General features: G+C 38.2%; 1 protein-coding gene across 1 annotated transcript; it reads right to left on the bottom strand.

Moving 5' to 3' along the window:
- Positions 1 to 573: 573 nt before the first annotated feature.
- LOC122780876 lies at positions 574 to 15480 on the bottom strand. The gene is made up of 4 exons (XM_044044240.1): positions 15452 to 15480; positions 13232 to 13828; positions 11727 to 11797; positions 574 to 1153 (listed from the first exon to the last, which is right to left on the bottom strand). The coding sequence occupies exons 1-4, from the start codon at positions 15478 to 15480 to the stop codon at positions 1143 to 1145; spliced, it is 708 nt and encodes a 235-aa protein (XP_043900175.1). The 3' UTR covers positions 574 to 1142.
- Positions 15481 to 18397: the final 2917 nt, after the last annotated feature.

An 18397-nucleotide genomic window follows, 5' to 3' on the forward strand; every position in this document is an offset into this window, starting at 1 on the left:
ACAGATAGTCCTTTATTAGTCTTTATATGTCATCTTATTTCTCAGAGTTACAATTAAATTAAAACTTCACAAAGGTACAAGAATTGTTGTTATTTATTGGGAAAACTGATGATGAGCTGATGAGGTGAGGATAGAACGTCCATGAGTCGCTTCACAGCCATTCAGGGGATGATCTTTAACTCTGGAAACATCAACTGTACATCAAAAAGGATCATAAAAGTCAAGCCGGTATTACAGTTGCTATTTGCAGTAGGTAACCACGGATACACAGACAACACCTCGGATTATTGCTGTTGATGCTGAGGGCACGTGTGTGTGTGTGTGTGTGTGTGTGTCTGGTATAAATGATTGAAATCTCTTTGTATCTTTATAAATCAAGTGATATGTTAAATAAGACATGTATATTAGCATATGTGTCATGTTGTGTTGAGGTTCATAAAACAAAGATAGACTTAATATTTAAACTTCAGAAAAGATAATAAATGTCACGATAAATCTCCAAATAAATGATTCATTTTTAGTCCTTTGTATTAAAAAAACAAAACAAATAAACACTGGAAACACTTTTTCCAGTTAATAATAAAAACGTTTGTTTTTTTAAGGTAAAGGACGGCAAGTATAAGTTTATGTATCCATTTATGTGCCAAGAATTTAAACTTCATGATAATGTGTGTGTGTGTGTGTGTGTGTGTGTGTGTGTGTTGCCTCAGAGCTATAATGTATCATTTATTTGTGTCACATGTTGACGCTCATTGCTCTGGTGAAAGATTTTACAGCTGTGAACGGGTCAGAGTGTGTTCATGAAGTTAATGTGTTCACATCATTTTGTTTTAGGTTATTTCTTTTAATTGGACACTTTAGACATTCATGCTGTGAGATGAGAGAGGAGGAGAGTGGAGGGTGGGATCGAGAGGGCCGTCCGCTGAGAATCCGACTCCCCCATTCAATCTGTGCAATCTCCACGACAGCGAGAAATAGATTGCTTTTTAAATAGATTGCTTAGCTCCCTATCTTGGAGCCACTGATGTGGATACATTTCATAGCGGCCCTTGTTTAAACGAGAGCCAGCACATAGCATGATAGCAGAGCCACTTACCCCGGTGTTATTAAGTGTGGAATACTGTTAGCGTAGCCCTCATCCCCTATTTGGCCTCTGAAAACAAATGGGAAAAGAGAGCGAAAGAGATGCATCATGGACACATGAGGGAGCTGGGTAAGGATGAGGGAGATATATATATATATATATATGCACAGTTATTAATTGCATTGTATTTTGTGTATAAGCTCAACCAAGTCCTTCATTAGAGTCAATAATAAGAGGAAGAAATAAGCGATGAGGAGGGGATGGAGAGGGCCAAGCAGATAGAATGCTGCGTGCACTTTTGTCTCAGGATGAGAGGAAATGCAGCACATTTCCAATTGATTAATACTGCAGACAGCGCTTGTTGGCAGAAATCACATTATGCTGCTGGTCGGTGGGTGGGTTGGAAGCAGGAGAGAAGGAGAGAGAGGAGGAAGAGAGCCAGAATTGATATCACGATTCAGTTATAGGGCCTTTAAGCTTCCTCTGATTCCTGCCGCTGCTGCTGCTGCTGCTGCTGCTGCTGCCGCTGCTGCTGCTGCTGCTGCTGCTGCTGCTGCCGCCACTGCTGCTGATGCTGATGCTGATGCTGCTGCTGCTCACTGTCCTGGGCTGTGCTCATCACTGAGTATGGTGACGGCACAGGGTGAGCCAGGGTTTGTTCCACACAGTGCACTACAGGGCTGATTGTATTGCAGTTTGAGACGATGTATTTTAGGCACTTTACTGTTAATGTTTAAATCATCCCTGTTAGAATTAGAATATCCGCTCTAATTATTTCATGGTCTGCCATGCAATGCTCCGTTACATTTGACATTATTTTGCATATTAAAATAAACATTGATTCAAAATCAAAATAACCCAATAATGTAATAATTGAAATAAAAAAGAAAATCAAAACCGAATGACTGTAAATGCAGAGTAAGTCGGTTTATCTTGAAGCGTGTTTGTGTTTGTGTTTGTGACACTTAGACTAAGCTGAGCCTTCCTGAGACACGGAGAAAACATGCGACGCGAGGAGTCAGCGTGAGCCTCATTCTTTGCTTTTATTGAACCTCTTAACTGTGTATCAGTGATATTATATCCTCATCATATTTGATGTAGCCATTAAAGATGGGTTTGTATAACTGTGAACATTTACTGGTGAAGTTTCAGCTGAATAAGCCTCGTAGCCGTCAGTTAGCGTCAAACTCAAAACATGTTTCATAGAGCTGACCTAGCAATACTGATATAAACATAAAAGGCTCATGTTGAGGTAATAATAATAATAATAATAATAATAATACATTTTATTTCAAGTGTCTTTCAAACACCCAAGGATGCTTGTTTTTTTTTTTTGTTTTTTCTTTAAAAATAAAATAATGTAACAATAGGTATAAGGTTCTTTTTTCTTTAACCCCTGCCAAATAAAAATGGAATACAGATGGAATGGAATACAGATAATATGACTTTTTTCATAATACCTCACTAATAAAATTTCTTTTTTTTAATCCAGTAATTTTTTGCTCAATTCGAGGACATTGTTGTTTATTTGCATATGTTTTTTTTGTTTTTTGTTTTTTTTTTATCTCTACCTCCTCTAACTCCCAAGCAGGTCTTTTTACCATCAACATGGTGATAAACACAACAAAATGGAAATACTTTATATTTCATGTGGGATGAGAAAGTAATGATTTCAGGATCGTTGTTATTTATACAATGACACCAAAATGTTCTCTTTTTTAACCTTTAAAAGCCATTCATTATACTCATGTTTAAATGTACAGCGGTCAAACCAGAGGTATAGTAGCAAACATGTATATTTAAAAAAATCTTTCTCTAAACCTCAGCACAGGATTAACAAATTGTACCTGCCTGTGTCCAGGTCGAGGTCAAATAAATTCAAAACAAAACAAGCATACAGTTTTAAAAATAGCTTATAGATCAAAATGTAAAAATTTAAAATAGTTTTAAATAATGAAATGAATTTATTTACACATTAAATAGTCTGAAAAGGGCTAAATATCAACATTGTACAATTGTTCCAAAGTTGTATACACATCAGTATGAAGTACTCACAAAAGAACATAAATGTGAAAGAGTGGTAAATATGAGCAGTAAATAATTTATGAATTATATTCCATTGAAATCAGCTGTATTGTAATGTAATTTCCTTCTGCCTGACCGGATTTCCTCGGCTGTATTTCAGGACATGCAGTCACATGTATCTTAGCCACAACATTGCTGCCTCCTCTGGGTTTTCAAAGTCCACATTTAATTTGTTCCATTTATTTTTGGTTTAAGTTCTTTTTATAACGTGATGTTTGGAGGAGCAGGCCGAACACAATCATATGGTGGGCCGGATGTGTCCCACGTGAAATATCTTGTGCCTTGTGTTGTTTCTGTACACATTTTAGTTTCCTGTGCCATCCTTTCTTATTTATCTATATTTGTGCAAAGGGTTTTTCATATCAGAATATTTCTTCCAGTATATTTTTCATATACAGATTTTTCTTTGCACTTTTGCCCATTGGATGCTCTGCTACATTACACCCAGTCTCAGTCCACAGAGAGAGCAAAGTAAAGATGATGCATAATTAATTGGTACAAAAGCCGAATATTTCCTGTGGCATTTCTGCCAAATGAGCCTGAGTCCTATCCTTTCCCATCATTACCATCAATTTTCCTTAATAGTGTGCTTAATAAGTAATGAGTGGCCTGAAAACAGCTGTAACCAATGGAGTCTCCATCAGGCTACAAAAAGAAATGCACAAAACTCTGTGAATTATCCACACATTTGATCCTTCATTCTGAGATCACAGCTGTTGAGCTCAAACACACACACACACACACACAGAGGTCGAACAACGGCCGATTCTGATGCTGAGGTCATTTTTGGCAACAACAACAATAATAATTATTAGTAGTAGTAGTAGTAGTAGTAGTAGTAGTATTGTAATTGTAATAATAATGATAATAATAAAAACAATAATAATAATAATTATTATAATAGTAATAATAATCATCATCATCATCATAATAATAACAAAAAGTTATCGTCTGCGTGACACTGAAAAGATAATGTTGGGGTTTGTAAAGACAAAAAAGAAGGGTGCCTAAAACTGAACCCTGTGGCACCCCACATGTGACGAGTGGTTGTGTGGAGGACAGTTTGTAATAAAGGAGTGACACCAGTTAGGAGGGGAAGCAGAAACGCAAACCCAGTGAACAAGATAATCGATAGTCAATGATGTCAAAGATCTAGAAGAATCAGAACACTGTTCAGCTTCTGCCACACACAGATCATTTGTTGTGCGGTTTCAAAATGTTACTTTTGTTTTAAAGAAAATAACTGAATGAAAATAAACGCCTGGAAATGGATTGACAGTGATTAAAGTTAACATTCATTGTTAAAAGTAACCACATGAAGTCTTTTAATGACCTATTGTAACCTTAGGGATGTTGGTAACCTACTTAATCCTGGGAAAGATCTAAATGAATAGACTGTGAAGTTGAGAAACCTTTGTTCCTTCTTTCTTCATTGCTTTTTATTTTTATTATAATCATCATCATCACTCTCTTTTATTACTTATATTGTGAAGTTATTCGCAGATGGCTTCTGTCTTTTGGGACGACATATTTATATATGACAAATTCATATTAAATCTAAAAAAAAACATCATATATTGATATCTACATGGCATTTCAACATATGGCAGCACTTTGGTTAATTAACTGTCACATATTTATTGAAATTATTCTTAAGTATGTGTGTATGTGTGGGTTTTTATATCTGTGTCTTTGAAAAAGAAAGGCACGGATCTGTGCCACAGGTGCACCTGTGGTAAATTGCTGTCCCATATTCAGGCTTTAAAAACATGTGTGATATAAAGTAACAATAATTGTGTAGCGTGTTTCATAAAAATGAGCTTTGAACTGTGACATATGTGTTTCTATATTATATTATATCTCAATATTACTGTAGGATTAAAAAGCAGCCAAAATACTCTGGGTTTGAAGACTTAAAGGGCTTCTGAGGGGTTAGAATTAGGTTTGGGTTAAAGGTTAGGGTTAGGCTTTTAGTTGTGATCGTTAGGGTTAGGGTTATGGGCCAGGGAATGCTTTATGTGTGTGTGTGTGTGTGCGTGTGTGTGAGAGAGAGAGAGACAGATTCAGCAGGGTTAGGGTTTAGGATTCTAATGACTGTTGTTATAACAGGATTACATGAGATACAAAGCACTAAGACGCTCGTGTGTGGCTGTGTGTGTGTGTGTCGTGTGTGTGTGTGTGTGTGTGCGTGTGTGTGTGTGTGTGTGTGTGTGTGTGTCGGAGGACGGGGGATTAAATGAAATAGGATGTAATATGCTAATCTGCTGCATGGTGATAAGAGGATGTAAATAGCCAGTGACACGGGCTCATTTATCTGGTGTGAGTAACAATGGTGTGAAGCTCTGGGTGATTTTCATGATAGTCATGAGCTGGAGGGATCCCATCTGTATTCCACTATCTCTCACAGTGATACACACAGTTTCATGTCGTCAGAATATTGATGTCTGTCTTCAGCTGTGTTATTCTCTCAGATTAGATCATTTACAGAGTCACACTTTATAATAATGAATGTGACATGATCTCACCTATATGTAACCCGCCCACTTTTAATCAGACATGTGAATTTAGTTAGAGCTGCAATTATTATCTGATTATTCATATATTAAACTTAATTATGAAACAAATATGAAATGAATCGCCAACTATTTAGATCATTGATTAATTATTAAGGGTTAAATGTGATGTCAATGGTCTTGTTTCTTTGTTTCTCTCAATCTTAATGTTTGAATTTAAAAACAAAAAACATGGGAGATGGTTTTTATCTATATTCTGTATTTTATATTTTAATAAAAAATATTTCAGATTGTATAGATTATAAAAATGATTATATTCAACTAGAAGTCTCATCCCTGCATTTCAATTATTTTAGGAGTTTTTTTGCAAACAGCTGAGAGAATTATTAAATAATATAAAAGCCAAGAGATGAATTTAAATATGTATAATATATTGTTTAATTACATCTCACCATCAGTTTTCAGCCTAAAGTCCACATGCAGCACGCTTGAGTAGTTTTCAGAGGAACAACAATTATCAAATGATTCAGAATAAAATCATTTATGGTTGTGATTTTTCCTGAGTCAGTGTTCAAGCTTTAGACGTCTTACTGTAATAAATGTCATTCTGAATATGCTTTAAATGAATGAATACATTAGAATAAAATAAAATGAAGCTTTTGTTTTAACCTTGAAGTCCTGAGAAAACACTAAAGTGAAACTACACGTTTATTTCTTTAAATCTGACTGCAGCGTTTTGGAAAAGCAGGAAGTGAAAATAGTTATTCTTGGATCAAATATAATCCAATTTTAGTTTTCTGAGCTGTAAAAAGAATTCACACAGGTGATCTAATACATTTTATTATTATATTTATATATATGTTGAATTTTAGGACAGTTTCTCAGCATCAGCAGAGAATAATCATTAACTCTCACATATATATATATATATAATATAGTTTGTTCACCACCTTGAGCACAAAGCACAGACTTAAAAACATGAAGCAACATATTCAAATATTTTAACCTTCCCATGTCCATTTCCTCTCCTCCTTTCCTTCCTCCTGCTTCCTCGTGAACTGAAAATGTTCATCTGTCATCTTTGTGTTCGCTAACATCTGACCTGCTTGGGTTTGCATGGAAAAGTGATGGCGTGATGTACTTTTTTAATTTTGAGTAATTATATGTTTAACTCTTTCATTCATTAGTTTAAACTGAAAGAAAAATGAAATGAAATGAAATGAAATACATTACATGACATTAAAAAGTACTAATAAAGTACTAGTGCAGGTGAGATCATGTGTGTTTCTTTTATTCCCTCGTCACTTAATCGTGATGTAACACCGTGTAACTATTTAAAGACCAGGCTGTGATTTTAAGACTAAACAAAGAGGAAAGTGATGCATGAGCCTTTTTCTCTTCTTACTGTAGCAGCCTGGTGTCGAGAGGAGGAGGAAGAAATGGCTTTTACTCTTTTAATCTCTGACTTTGTCTGTGGGATTGCTGGAAAGATCCTCTGGAGTCTGATCCAGGAGGTTTTTAAAAGACCAAAAAAACGTTTAGTCATGAGTCCATGGCTCATTCCTCCCAGTTTCAACATTTACGTCAAAAAAAAAACACTTTCTTCATCCATTTTCTTTTCTTTTTTTGTTTTTTGAACTCACGTCCACATTTGATTAAAGCCTCATTTCACATTTCAAATTCCAAAAGAGGGATTTATTGATATGTACAGTTGACAAGAATAACATACAATTACAAGGAGAATGAAGCATTTATCGCTGGTGAGTTTTTAAAACAATCTTCATCGTCATCATCAGTGTCAGCTCAGTCACTGCAGAGAAACAGTTACACAGCAGCAGCCACGTATGAAATCCTCCATTTTATATTGAACTGTCACATGTCAGCAGTGTGTTTTACAGCATGTTTACACACACACACACACACATGCAGACTCACAGTGACACAGCACTTTATACCGCACCGTCATCACTGTCACGCCTCCTCCCAAAAGCCTTTGCACTCAAATGTGTTTTTGTTTTTTTATTCTCACATTGATCTCGTTTGAATGTTGACGCAGTTTTCACTCCAGGGACAGAAATGATATGTTGTCTCTGTAGAGAACTCATCTGAGCAGTCAGGTCACACATCGTTGGCAACACATTTCAAATATTCATAGAAGCCAATTTGCACAAATCTTCCAACTGTCTGACAAATATCCTTGAACTTTGTCTCCTCTCATCTCCTCAGTGTTGTCTGTGCACAGGTGTTTGTTTAAGTGAAGCTCAGCGCTGCTCATTAGGGTTCACACTTAATGTGAATTGTAAGGGCTGCTCAAAACTTCTGAATTCTTCACATTGCCAGTGATGTGTGAAGGCCTTAACTGTCAAAAACACACGAGTTTCACTTTAATACGTTTGACAATGTAGCCTGAATATTCAGTTATTTACGTCTTATTCTGGCTTGTGTCCACTCCGGGGCTAAATGTGTATACATGCAATGTGAGGGCTTATAAATGATTGAAGGCTTGCAGTGAATGTGCTGAGGTGAGTATCATGTCAGCCACTGACCTGCAGAGACACACACAACACACACAACACACACAGAAAACACACAGAAAACACACAACAGTCCAAACACAAGTGCAGTGCATGTGTGTGTGTGTGTGTGTGAGATTGCACTAAATAAAACAGCTCCACACACTCCCGCATGTCACAAGGCAAAGAGATATAATGATCTCCTAATCCCAGTGTTAAACATGGAATTGTATGATTTGAATAACAATCTGTGGCTAACTTTGAAATCAACTCTTCTCCCAGCGCTGGAGTAGAAATGGACTCATTTGATGTTCCAGAGCAGATTTACAGCGTGTGATCATGTGAAGTGACATGTGTGAGGACGTGGCTGCAACAATCCAGTTGATCCTATTAGGTGTTGAAATGGATTTTATATGGGTGTTAAGGCTCAGAATGTGCCCATCAGACATGGAGAGGAGGCAAATCCATATTCATGGAGCGTCGCTGCATGGGGCAGTTATAGACCATTTGAGCTGGGGAGTAATTGTTTATCTGGCGCCTCTTTACTCAATGCACAAATTGAGCTGTCGAGCTTGTGGTGGACATTTTGTTTTCTCAGCCGTGTGTGTTGAATGTGTGTTGAATGTGTGTTGAATGTGTGTTGAATGTGTGTTGAATGTGTGTTGAATGTGTGTACCTGCGCGGCTCGGCGGCGGCGGCAGCTGTGAGACACGTGCCGTGAGATAAATGTCATTCCAGCGACCATTAGCATAAAAAAGGGACGCCGGGGGAGAAGGTGAGAGGCTCGGCTTGGCCTCGTAATAAAAGCACGACATGGACTTGAATAAGAGGAGGTTCCACTCGTCTCGTCCTCTCATCATGGACGACTCAAAGCTACAGTCATGTGTTTCTCTGACTCACAAATCATCCTTGTTTGTTTACCCGACACATGGACACACAGTAAATACTTCATTATTTATATAAAAAGTCTTCACGCTGCTGTGTTTGTGCCGTTTAATGATTATTCATTAATAATTGTGATCTAAAGTAAAGATGATCATATAAAGCAGCCAGTCAACATGGATTCTTTCATTCTTTTAAGAACTATTATCATGTATGTATTTGTTTGTATAAAATAATGTATGTCACATACTTGACTTTCTACAGCTACAAATACACTAATAACAGCAGTATTTGTTTGTATAAAATAATGTATAGCACATACTTGACTTTCTACAGCTACAAATACACTAATAACAGCAGTATTTGTTTGTATAAAATAATGTATATCACATACTTGACTTTCTACAGCTACAAATACACTAATAACAGTATTTGTTTGTATAAAATAATGTATGTCACATACTTGACTTTCTACAGCTACAAATACACTAATAACAGCAGTATTTGTTTGTATAAAATAATGTATAGCACATACTTGACTTTCTACAGCTACAAATACACTAATAACAGCAGTATTTGTTTGTATAAAATAATGTATATCACATACTTGACTTTCTACAGCTACAAATACACTAATAACAGCAGTTTAAGCAAAGGCAGATGCTGCATTTGTTTCCTCTGCAGGAAGTTACTAAATCACATCTGTCTCAAAGCAGTTAGCATTGTTAGCACACTGATCAGAGTTACCCTGGAGTCTCATATTAGTCTCTCATCCAAACATCAGTAAACTTCAGTTTAAATCACTTTAGTGTCTCAGTCCATTTGTGTGTATATTATAACATGTGTGAAACATGTAGTGATTACTCTCATTGCCTTTCATTGAACTTTGTTATGTCACTTTATGATTCACGAGGATTAAACACTTTATGTTTTAAAGAGAACAAGTCATAACTCATAATGATATTTCTGAGCATTTCTGTTTCATCATAGACATAAACCAGAGATTTCCAAAAGAGCATTTTTGATTTGATTTAATGTATATTTTTGTGAACATAAACACATACATTTAATAAAATAAAGATCTGCTCATTTATTTGTCATTTATGCATTTATTTATGAACAAATGTTTAATTTCTATAAATAACTACACTCCATTGAATTAATAAATAATTCATTTTATATGCAAAAGTAAAAGATGAGATTTACATTCATTCATCAGTTGATTGTTTAAAGTATCGAGGGGATAAAAAAAAGGACATAAAACTATCAAACTGTCAATACTGTGTTTATTTAAAAGAATGTTATTTCTGTGTGTGTGTGTGTGTGTGTGAGCACTTCATGGTTCACATATGTATCAAGAGTGGAAGTCTGTTCATATGTTTATTTTTAAATTGATTTATTAAAATATAAAGTAAACATGATTCAAGTCTGGTCGTTATTTTGTATTTTAAACAAGAGGAATTATCAGGACACATTTGCACCAAATTAAAAGGGATTTTAAATATCAGCACGTGTTTGATACCAGTGAATATTGACCGCTGCCCGAGGTCAATATTCAGGGAATATTCATTCAGTGGCAACAGGAAATGAAATGTTTCTACATTTGACTAGAAAAACACATCTGTCGTTCTTATTATTCTTATTTTTCTTGACTTGTGTTTCTAATAAGACACAGAAACTAAAGTTTGCAGCTTTCAAATTGTGTCATAACTTCATTTGACTGACCGCACATGTTCAGTCCACGTCTGGTCGAGGGTTTCGGCCTTTAATGACCCTCATGCATATATGCATATGTGTGGGTGATCGTGTGCACGCTGCCATGCTAGTCTTACATTACGTGAACACACTGCTCATACAGATACCGTGACGTAAGAAGAAGAAGAAGAAGAAGAAGAAACTGCTGTCAGACGAGACACTGAGACACCTCAAAGCAACACACACACACACACACACAGCAACAGAAGACACACTTTGCTGTCCAACACCACAGAGACAGACACAGACTGACAGACGCACAGTGGGACAGACTCTCAACATCAAACCATGGCTCAACAAACAAAATATGCATATCGCAAAATAAACAGATCAAACAAGTCTCTTTTGGAAGGGTGGGAGGTGGAGGTGTGGCTTCATCCAACCTGACAGTCCTCCCTGGTCGGTTGGGTGGGTGGGTTCGGTTGGGGTGAGGTAGGTGGGTGGGTGGGTGTCGGAGAGGGGAGTCGGGGGTCGGGGCGAAGTGCGGACTCTCCTCGACTACGCGTATTCTTAAGCAATAACAACGTGATCCGTATTATCCACCCAAGAATACCCGTCACCGAAGAGAGTCTTTCAGAAAACACGGGAAGCTAAGCCAGAAACCACGTGTGCAGCGCCGCTGCCATTGCACCATCATCATCATCATCATCACCACCATCACCATCACCATCACCAACATCACCACCAGCATCAGGACCATGAGCAGCCTCCCTTCAGGCTCCAGTGGCAAACAGACACATACACAGACAGAGACAGTGTGACAGTGGCAAGGCTCCATCACTGCAGCATGTGTGTGAGTGGAGAGAAAAACAGAATTGTGTAAAAGCTGAGGTTATTCTTTGCTTTTTAAACGCACACACACACACACACACACACACACACTGAGTGCCTTACCTAGGCCAGGACCTGGTCTGTCTCCTGAAGACTTCGTCCAAGTCATTGACGGCCAGATTTCCTGCTCAGCCCTGGATGAGTTTGAATGGGATTTGGGGGTGGGGGGTGGGGTTTGGGGGCGGGGGATGGAATGAGGGGTGGAGCGCACACATAACAGGGAGACGCTGGGGTTAGAAAGGTCAGGCTCGAGCTGCCCCCCGACAAGCTTTTTAAACGCTGTAGCGGGTCCATGAATTATGTATGAAAAAATAAATTCAAGCAAATTTATTCCGTTCTATTCTAATTGAACTAGCCAGCTGAATACAAAGAGTATGCTCCAGTTAAACCCATCTGAAATCATTCCATTGATTTATCGCCTCTAATCAATATTTACAATGACTCTGCAGATGGTTTGGTTAGAGGAACAGGGATCTTGGTAATGTGTGTGTGTGTGTGTGTGTGTGTGTGTCCTCAATGCCGAGGGCCAAATTACAATTTTATTACACACGTTCATCAAACGTGAGCGATATTTGGGTCTTTTCTTTTTCTTACAGGGACGGGAAACTAAAAACACTAAAGTGATTCAATCTGCAAACAAATAAGTGGGAAAAACACAGACTCTGGAAAACAAGTCTGTCTCTGCAGACGGACAAACTGACGGATGGAATCGACAGCAGGGTGGAGGTGTGGGCACAGAAGGAAAAGAAAGGAAAATGAGAGGAGGAGGAGGAGGAGGGGTGGAATCGAGGGAGAGGCAGATGAAGAATGGAGGAGGAAGAGAATAGAGAAGCAGATTAGAACTTGTTTTTTTTTTCTTTCCAGCTTCTTCCTCCTGTACGTCCCCTCCACATCGACACACACACACACACACACACACACACACTCTGCCAAAGCAGGAAGACCCCCACCCATACAAGCAGCCCTGAGCCACAGAGAACCGGGATTTACCACCTGCAGCAAAACACACACACACACACACACACACACACTCAGGTCAGCTAGCTCTGGTTATCATTGATTGTTCAGTGGAATCACCCCAGAGACTCATCAGATTACTGTGAGAGCAGGAGCTAAAGCTCAAATCAAACACCAACAACATTTTCTTTCCTTTTTCTTTCATCCTAACTTCAACACACACACACACACACACACACACGCACACACACTTAGAAATTCAGCTCCGAGCAAACAAAGTACCACAGGTTGTCGGGGAAAGAGGAAGCAGGGATGATGATGATGGGCTGTGAGTGCAACATCCTCTCAGGTGTCATTTTCTACCCTTTTTCTTTCTTTCTTTCTTTCTTTCTTTCTTTCTTTCTTTCTTTCTTTTCTTTCTTTTCGTACAAATGAAATAAATGTCTTTCTTTTTTTTTAATATAGTAAATAGTCAGAGTGACGATGACATGACAGATTGGGGATGACACACACTTGCGGTAAAACAAAAGCTTTAATCTGATTGAAAAAAGAAGACAGAAAATGTAAAATAAAAAGGAGAAGAGAAAATAAAGTGCAACAACAGGTCTTACCCTCTTTTCTTCTTCTCCTCAGGACTGCTCTCCTGTAACCCAGGGTGTTGCCTTTTCCTCCGCTCTCCCTGTGCACCTCTTCTAAAATTCCCTCCCCTCCTTCTTTCCTCCTCTTCTCCTGACGCCTTGTCGAGGGTCCGCGGCGAGCTTAGCAAGCTGGGAGGTGGTGATCTCCCCTCCTCCTCCCAGTTCCAGGAAGAGCTCCCTGAGGAGAAAGAGGAGGCAGATCCTGGCAGGAGACGGAGGATCCAGCAGCGGGAGCAGCAGCAGTGATGGTGGTGGAGGAGGAGGCAGCAGTGGTGCTGATGCTGATGATGCTGCCAGAGAGGGCTGAGGGGAGGGATGCTTAACAAAAGATCTCCTCCTTGTTTCCCTCTCTTCTCCTCTCTCCTCGTCCTCCTCCACTTTTTCCCCCTTCTTTCACTCTCTCCTTCCCCTCTGTGCTCCTCCAGTGCAGAAAGGAGCCAGTTGTTGCTCCGCCGCCGCCAATAAACTGACAGCCGGTGACGAGCCGGGGCTGGGCGAAGGAGGGAGCAGCTGATAGACCAGAGAGAGAGAGGAAGAGGGAGAGGGAGAGCATGTGGTGTGATGTGGCATCTGCGAGAGAGTGATAGAGAGGAGAGAGGGATACGGAGGTAGAGATGGATGGGGGTGGGAGGATGGACGAAGGAGGAGGAGGAGAAAAGATGGTAAGCGAAAAGGTGGGGTGAGGCAGGATACACGGAGTGAGGGAGAGAGAGAGAGAGAGAGAGAGAGCAGAAAATAGAGAGAAAGATGTAAAGAAAAAGAGAGGCAATGAAAACCTACAGCCACCGGTCTTTATAACGGACTGTAATTCTGATATTAGAAAAAACAAAGAATTACATTAGATTTGATCTTCACACACACACACACACACATAAATCAGTGTGTGTGTGTGTGTGTGTGTGTGTACATGTACAACAGTTTGAATTATTTTATTTTGTCTTTGTTGAGGCACAAAGGAGACAAGGAAAGGTAATAAGGTGTCATGAGTCATACAGATGTCCCCTATTCCACGTCTCGGAAAAGTGGAAAGTGGGATTAAGATTATTAATGGACACTGAAATCAGACAAAATCAGGGAGAGACTGGAAAGAATGGATGAAGGTAAAAATGGAAAAAAATGAAGAACCAAAATTCTGAGTTGGGATTAAATCCATAAAAAAACACAGCAGCATCATTTTAGAAAATATCCATGAATAGTCACATGTTCATCATCATCATTACTATTATTATTAGTATTATTTTATTAATTGAATTAAGATAGAATCATCAAGTCAAGCCAGTCCATCAGTGTGAAGCTCAGAGTGAGAGGAAACATGGACGCTGCTGCAGGGAACACAATTAAAAAAAAAAACAAAAAAAACAGAGGAATGAGAGAAAGAGGGAAAAAATAAACCAATTTCCTCGGGGGCTGATTTAAGGTCTCCTTAATGCCAACTGGTCTCTTAACTCGCCACAACAGGCCTTGACTTTTCAAGCTGACATTTTCAATTAGCGAGGCTTGAAATTATTTTAGCAGCGAGAAAGAGAGACAAGGTTTTTGACTGCAAGATAATGGTCAGATGGTATTAGATTCCCTGTAGGTGTCCACGTCTCACACACACACACACAGAAGAAAAGCAGGACTGATATTGTTCCATTCTTTTTCAAAGCAGCGAGGGACATGGAATGCACACAAGCATCAAACAAGCTTTCATGTTTCCCTCTTTCCTCTTTACATTAGCTGCTCTGAAATCACAGTCTGTGAAAAATGACATTTTTGCAGTCAACAGATTCATTTGTTGTGTGATGAACTGTTTCTGAGTCCGTTTGCTCCGTTCATACGACATGAAAATCAATTAAAACATCTTTATTTCAGTGACGGAGCGATCACGTCCAACATTTCTGCTCCCGCCTCTGACATGCGTGAATGTCCACAGTCAAAGGAAATTAAAATCTCTCAACAATTCCACTGTGATTGTGTCACACCGGAGGGGGAGTGGACGGTGAAATTATCACACAGGTTTTATCTTGGATGGAGATGGTTTCTTAGTATACACACACACACACACATGTGCGTGTGTGTGTGTGTGTGTGTGTGTGTGTAATGAGAGAGAGAGAGAGAGAGAGAAAGACAAAGGAGTTAGTTGAAGCTGTGGTTCTGGCTTTGTTTCATGGTGGTGCAGTGCCCCCTAGTGGTATGTAGTAGGTGTGTCACCTGCTGCTGCTGCTGCTGTTGGAGCTCATTGTTCAGCAGAACCGTCCTTTTTTTTTCTACGTCCTTCTCTTTTTTTTTGACGTAAAACAGCAACAGAGGAAACCAAATCTGTGACGGGCAGACAAAGGCAGATTAACTGCACCGGTCATTGTGTGTAAAATGCCAGGAGGTGAATGGAATCAGTGAGTGGTGATAATTATTAGTAGTTGTATTCAGAAATAGCTGAAGCACTGACATCGACCATTAAACAGGAAAACAAAACTTTCTGCCTTTAGAAGAGATTTTCCTGCACAAACCAGAGATCATATAAGAGCAGATGGACGGACTTCATTGATCCTAAAACTTGGAAATATAACATTAAGAGGCTTTCAGTTCAGTTCAGTTCAGCATTCTAACATTAATGTCCAAAACAATCTGATTGGACAAAGAAATGCAGCCACAGCACAGACACAGAGACTGAAACAGGGAGAAAGGTGCGATGAGGCTTTGGGCAGCTTTTCTTCTCCAGGAAGGTCTCGTCTTTTCAAAGCAGCAGCCGTCTCCACAAAAGGCAGTGAATAGGGTTTGAAACGCCACAAGGCCGTCTGTGCTGCGACATGTACCACACGACTGGAACACACAGAGACAGTAACGGGGGGAAGAAAAGCAGAAATCAATAAACTATTACCAGCCAATTAATCCTATGAAGCCATTTACAATGGCAGGGGGAAGAGGGTTGACAGCTGGGTTTCCTCTGGACACTTTGCCTTAATTAGACAAAACCTACAGTGTTCTGCTGTCATGAATTTAAAGTGTTGTTTTTTTACCTGTCTCATATACAGATGTGTGTCATACTCATTTGATCCATTCACATTAACATTAGATTATTGATTTTTACCAATATTTCTTCTTCTTTTTTTTAAGATTAAGAAAATATCGTGACCCAAATCACAACATAAATCAAAAATAAATACATTTCTATAATTTATGTATTTTTGATGGTTTTGAATCATGACGTCACTTCCTGTTTTTAGCTGTCATTACCCATTTGTTCTGAAGTGAAGTGTGACTTATTCTTATTTTTGTTATTTTATTATTTTATTAAAATAACTGCACATTTTTAATTTACATGTAAAACATAAAAAACATGTTATTCTTATCAAATAGATGTTTTTATAATATATTTGGTTTCAGTAGTATATATCTTATGAAATTGAAAGTACACATTTTTGTGTTGTCTTTGGTTTTAGTTATTATTTATTATTATTTATTTCACCATTACTGTGCAGCTGAAAACAGAAGAGATGTGGAGGATCCTTGCATGAAACAACCATCTGCACTTTATTTTATTTCATAAAATCTGAGCCACTGACTGTGGCTTCTTACTATTTGCCATAAGTTTTAACAATAAAAATAGTTTTACATCCATTGTTATTAGCAGTAACAGGAAGTAGCCACACATCTGCACACGTGCAGAACAAATCAGGTTTCTGGTAACAGCTTGACAAAAGTATCACTTACATTTTCATAAAATCGTAGTATGTCTCATTTTATTAGTTAATTTGATCAAATAAAATTCACGTTTTTTATTTCATTCCACAACTGCAACAACATTTTTAGGCTCATTTTTACAAATATTTCAGGGGAAATCACTTTGATTGGCTCCCCACTTTTTTCTAAGAAGGAAAAACTATTTTGTTTTTGTAATACTGATTGTGGCCATTAGGGGGTGCTGTGCATTTTTAATTAGCAAACGTTTTCTATAACAGATGCTCGGAGAAGTTGAGGAGACATCATTAAAACAGTTAACAAATGTTCAAATCGATTTATAAATAACTCTTTGTTTAAAACACTGTTAATAAGTTCATTTACGGATTTATGTCCATTAATGCAGTCATGTCAACAGCTAATTTAAGCACATTTAATTATTATTCATAAATTAGTTTGCTTAATTGCAATTAAGAAATGTGACAGTGGTTTTGTTTTGTTTATTTATTTAAGTCTTAAGTTCATTTTTAGTAAATGGTCCAACTTACTTACTTAGTGAAGGAATCAGTTCCGAGATGTTTGCTAAATGAATAACAAATTCATTCTGTGTTAAATGACATATAAAACTAAGCGATTGGGCAAATGCAGCAAATTTGTTTGGGGACCCAAAAAAATCTCCCACGGCCTATATGTGGGTCCCGACCCAGTCTTTGGGAATCACTGTTTTATAAAACATGGTTCCAAAGCAAAGTTGACCACTTAGCATCTCCTTTAGGAGTCAAATAAGAGGCAGAAAGTGTTTCTTAAGTGCTAACCAGACATTATTTTATACTCAAGTTAAACATTAATGATACACATCGTTAGATTATCAGCAACTATTGTCACTGTCATTTTATTGTGAAAGTTCCCCTCTTATTTTGAAGTCCTTTTCGTCCTCTGTGATTACCCAACCTGTTTCACCTGTGTCTTGTCGTCTCCCTGATTCCTCAGTGTATTTAACCACTCCCACTTCCTTTGTCTGGTTGTGAGTTTGTCTTCGTGGAGTTATTTTAAATGAATGGTTGTTGAATGAAAGTGGCCATGTGTTGAAAAGGGAATCATTCTATCTCTGATGTCAGTCACTTCACCATATACAGTATATACAGGTGGGTAAGATGGAAGTTTATAAGATTGTTTCATGCTGCAAAGTTAAAACCTCACACTTTCCCTTCACATGGTGGTGAAAGGCCTTAAACTAAAGACACTCCCACTGACAGAAGTCCTCGTGATGTCAAAATATTCCATATGACATTATGATATGTGAGAGGGAATCACTTCTAATGAGCTGACGTTTGTGACCTCCGAGAGTTTAAGAGCTGAACTTTGCAAAAACACAAAAGTGAATATCGCTTATTTTTGAGGGGTCAGTACTAAAAGATGAAAAGATTAGACAAACGCTTTATTTTCTCACTTACTTTTAAAAAGATTTTGCAAAGGAAA

Source organism: Solea senegalensis, linkage group LG1 (assembly GCF_019176455.1).
Source record: "Solea senegalensis isolate Sse05_10M linkage group LG1, IFAPA_SoseM_1, whole genome shotgun sequence".
Classification (NCBI taxonomy): Eukaryota; Metazoa; Chordata; class Actinopteri; order Pleuronectiformes; family Soleidae; genus Solea; species Solea senegalensis.

Bases quoted from the DNA above. Each gene is read 5' to 3' on its own strand.
- LOC122780876 (XM_044044240.1), bottom strand. From the start codon at position 15,480: ATGAGCTCCAACAGCAGCAGCAGCAGCAG. The intron at 13,829-15,451 runs GTGACACACCTA...ACTCTCTCGCAG, and splicing joins AACAGCAGCAGCAGCAGCAG to ATGCCACATCACACCACATG. The intron at 11,798-13,231 runs GTAAGACCTGTT...AAACTCATCCAG, and splicing joins GAGGAGAAGAAGAAAAGAGG to GGCTGAGCAGGAAATCTGGC.